Source organism: Octopus bimaculoides, chromosome 19 (genome assembly GCF_001194135.2).
Source record: "Octopus bimaculoides isolate UCB-OBI-ISO-001 chromosome 19, ASM119413v2, whole genome shotgun sequence".
Lineage (NCBI taxonomy): Eukaryota > Metazoa > Mollusca > Cephalopoda > Octopoda > Octopodidae > Octopus > Octopus bimaculoides.
Genome location: NC_068999.1, coordinates 41,900,355 through 41,902,111, shown reverse-complemented (window position 1 = coordinate 41,902,111; position 1,757 = coordinate 41,900,355). Strand labels below are relative to the sequence as shown.

Sequence of the window (1,757 nt, the reverse complement as noted above, 5' to 3'; positions counted from 1 at the left end):
GGCCAAGGCAATTTGATATTCCTAGGACATTTATAAATAGAAAGGTGGTCTTACAGCTGTTTCAGGGAAATAAATGATATCCCATCATCAGAGACGAATTAAAAAAGCTTCAAAGAGTATTTTTAGTTTTGTTTTCCTTTTATACTTTCTGCATTATATCTAATCTCTCGTATATCTCTCCCTCTCCAGAATAACTTCTCAAAACAATGAACTCTATTAATTCCTTCTATTGAAGCTCTTTTAACTCATATCATTTATTTCCCTGAAACAGCTGTAAGACCACCTTTCTATTCATAAATGTCCTAGGAATATCAAATCACACAACCTTCCTCAGACCTCTCACTCATGCTATTATTGAACTGGGAGTTTAACAGCGGACCTTCTGTAGCATTTACATAGGCTTACCTGCCTTTTGGGTCTTCTGAATACCAAAACATCTCACATTATATATATATATATATATATAAATATATATATATATATATATATATATATATATAAAACAACCAATAATATGTACAAAGAAAATCATTTCTTTATTTCAGATCACACCTTAAAAATCCAACAATTGTTTCAATTGCATTAACATATACATACATATGTCCTTGTTCAATTAAACTCTTCAAGATAGTGCCCCAGCATGGCCACATTCCAATGACTGAAACAAGCAAAAGATAACAGATTATTGTTCTTCTTCTTTCATTCTTCTTGACTTCACTGATATATTCTAAGTCTTGCTTCATACAAAAATTCCCTTTCAATTTTCAGCTGATTACTCTCGTGCTGGCAAAGGGGATTTTGATTGTTCCATAACTCATGATGGTCACCAGGTCCCAATTCATTCAACTTCAATCGGAAATGCTAAACAGGAAGTAAAATTTGTCCCCCAGGGGGCAGGAGTATACAAAATACAAGGCTTGTTCAACAATGTCGAAATAAAAGGTATGTAAAAAAAAATTATATATTCAATTTTTAAAACATTTCTTAACATGGCCATTACACACAGATATGCCTTGTCGTAAGACGTTTGTTTTCCAGCCTCATGGTCCTGGGTTCAGTCCTCCTGCATGGCACCTTGGGAAAATGTCTTCTACTATATATAGCCTCAGGCGATATCTGTTCTAGCATGGTTTCTACAGCTGGTGCCTTTCCTAACACCAACTACTTTACTAAAAGTTCTGGATGTGTTTTTTTAAGTGGGATTGGCACAGAAGCTTTTTACATGGCTCACAGGCAAACAAAAATACACAAACATACATATGAATGCACGCAATCACACACACGTATATTATTCAGGTTCATTTTTTAAATTTTTCTTGTCTTTGCTTTTTCCAGGTTCTCCGTATACTTTGGAAATAGTTGATTCCAACATGGTCAGTGTAAGTGGCGCTGGTCTGGAACTTGTTCCCATCAACAAGACAGCCTCCTTCAGCATTCTGACTAAAGGGGCAGGAGGTGGGGAGGTAAAAGTAAATATTAGTTGTAAGTATACTCTGCCCTTTATTTCTTCTGGTTTATTATTTAACCCTGCCAAACAGGAAGAAAAAAAAAAAATTCTGATATTCATGGTATAATGAACAACAACAATTACAACAAGATTTTATTACGAGTCTTTTTTTATTGAACTAGTTATAAATTGTTTGTACTAATTAACCTCAATATTACATTTCTGTTTTTGTTTTTGTGTGTATGTGTCTGCAACATATTTTGATAAAAATATTTTTTTTATCACCAACAAATAATATATATATATATAT

At 33.4% G+C, this 1,757-nt stretch overlaps 1 protein-coding gene across 1 annotated transcript in view; it reads left to right on the top strand.

Moving 5' to 3' along the window:
- The window catches only part of LOC106873036 (filamin-B), a 164,815-nt gene that overhangs the window by 65,629 nt on the left and 97,429 nt on the right, over positions 1-1,757 (top strand). The window contains exons 9-10 of the mRNA XM_052974705.1: positions 769-942; positions 1,336-1,482. Coding sequence (XP_052830665.1) covers positions 769-942; positions 1,336-1,482 — 321 coding nt within the window. The remainder of the gene's footprint in view (positions 1-768; positions 943-1,335; positions 1,483-1,757) is intronic.